The following is a 2,246-nucleotide window of genomic DNA, read 5'->3' as shown; positions in this document are numbered from 1 at the left end:
TATTTAAAATGAAAACAAAAAAAAAGATGCAAACAGCTTTACACCATAGACAACCAGTTGTGATTTATTGAAAAGTGCGTAGCTGTTGAGGTACCATTTCTCTAGGAAAGAGTTTCGATGATCAAGAAAAGCAGTGGCATGAACAAACAGAGACGCCCGTGCTAGCCAATACAAGTGTGCTAAACTTGCGCGACCTACGAGAACCAGCGATCGGACACAAACAAAAACTGAAAATGAAGCTTTCTTCTAGCTTACTTTTCTTTACATGATTGTACTGTTTACTTTTGGGGCTCATGCAAATACGAACAGCCAGATTTATACGGCCAGTTTTAGCTGTCATTGAAATTCTCTGAAGTTGGCCGGCCGATGAAGAGTCAAACAACAAGATTCCAACTGGTTGCCTAATCTTTTGAAAAGTTAAAAGAATCACATTCAATTGCTTCAGCGTCTTATACCCACTTCCGCTAGCATTGAAATTCTATTGATTGCGGTTTTCATAAAAATTAAAAAAAAATTTTTTTAATTTCAAATTCTACACTTATATTAACACCTACAGCTTTTGTATCCAAAAATGTTCAAAAAAATCAGAAAAAAATATGCAAATATCATTGCCAAAGAGATGCACAAAACATGCTTGCATATTTCTATTATAAAAATGATTTTTTTTCAAATTATTATGTAAATAAAAGTAGCATTTAAAACAACAAATATCTCATATATTGATGTATTTATTTACAAAATGTATCATTAAAGTGAAATTTTAAGCTCTTGTGTATTATAATGTTAAATAATGCCATGTCAATTTTAATAAACTGAATTCTATTTCATAAATTGAACAAATAATACACAATAAAAGTACCTTTTATCTTAATTCCAATTCATCATCAGCATTTTCATGCTTATACTTTATGCTAGCTTTAATACCGACGCCACGAACATGTGATGAATATAAATTTGAAGTAAACAATGTTTGTCAAAAGTTTTAAATTGTAAAACAAATAATTTAACATACTTTTAACTGGTTATTAGTTCTTATCAATAAAAAATGAATAAATAACAATGCATGTATAAACTGTGCAAGATCAGATTATGAATATATGCGATATTATATATGTGCAACATATGTTTAACATCTATATTGCAAAATGTGACATAAAATAATGTGTATTAAATTACTTTTCAAAAATTAAAAACAATTTTCTAGACAAATATATTATATAAATCACTTTTTTAGGCATCTGAAAACGCATAATTTTCTACGACACTTTTTTGAAAGAAGTTCCTATTTCAGGCCAAATTTATTCTTTTCAGCAAAAAGTAAATATAACTTCTTAAATTTATTAGAAAACTATTTCTGTTATGAAATGATTATTATAAAAAAAAATTATGTAAATATTGTTTCTCTTAATCACATTTATTTAGCAAATCACTGCTCTTTTTCAAATGATTACTGAAACATGACGATTACAATCCACATCATGATGCATAGCACTGTTCACTCCCAGCCCAACGTATCATATATGATACATCTCAGAAAATTAGAACCGCACCAATTATGTTTTCTCAAACTTCCCATACAACATCACATCCCTAATAGCATTAATTCCCTAAGTTTCCAAATTTTTCTGACAAAAGAAAATAATTAGGGTCTGGAGGGGTAAATTATTTTAAAATAGATATTAGTAATTCGAAGAACTAAAAGGTCAAGGCAATAAGTCCTGTTTAAGAAATTCTTCAATATCTGCATTCCCCAAAATTTGTGCTGCAAACTGTTCTGCAAACTTGCATGTATAAGATAGGACCGATGTATGTAAGATTTCTATATTTATTATAATTTTCACTGTTCGTTGCATAAATTCATTTGCTTTTATTTTTTTGATTAAAATTTTTTTATCAAGTTTGATAGTCTTTGTAATATTTAAATTTGAAGCACTTCAAACATAAAAAGCATCATTTATTACATTCATCAATTGTGTCATACAATTATATTCATGCATTAAATTATTTTTAGTTAAATGCTGGTTGTTTGAAAATCAAAATTATTCATTTGGCTCATCATATATACACACAAAATATAATAATATTATATGAATCAATAAAGTAACATGAACTGATCTGCTAAAGTGAAATATGTAATCCTTATTCCATTAATTTTAAAGTTATTTATTCAAACTTCAGGTTGCTTGCTAAAACAAAAATGCTTTATTTTATATGAAATTTTGGCATGCTATAATCTTTATGCCAAC

The 2,246-nt window shown here is 27.8% G+C and overlaps 1 protein-coding gene across 1 annotated transcript; it reads right to left on the bottom strand.

Moving 5' to 3' along the window:
• Nucleotides 1-34: 34 nt before the first annotated feature.
• On the bottom strand, nucleotides 35-939 carry Tsp_13249 (hypothetical protein; the record flags this gene model as incomplete). The annotated part of the gene is made up of 3 exons (XM_003366599.1): nucleotides 925-939; nucleotides 256-406; nucleotides 35-227 (listed from the first exon to the last, which is right to left on the bottom strand). Coding segments are annotated over exons 1-3 (359 nt in total), but the record flags the coding sequence as incomplete, so codon positions are not given.
• Between the last annotated feature and the right edge of the window lie 1,307 nt (nucleotides 940-2,246).

The sequence above is a fragment of the Trichinella spiralis genome (genome assembly GCF_000181795.1).
Source record: "Trichinella spiralis strain ISS 195 chromosome Unknown Scfld5740, whole genome shotgun sequence".
Lineage (NCBI taxonomy): Eukaryota > Metazoa > Nematoda > Enoplea > Trichinellida > Trichinellidae > Trichinella > Trichinella spiralis.
This window is presented reverse-complemented; position numbering and strand designations above follow the sequence as displayed.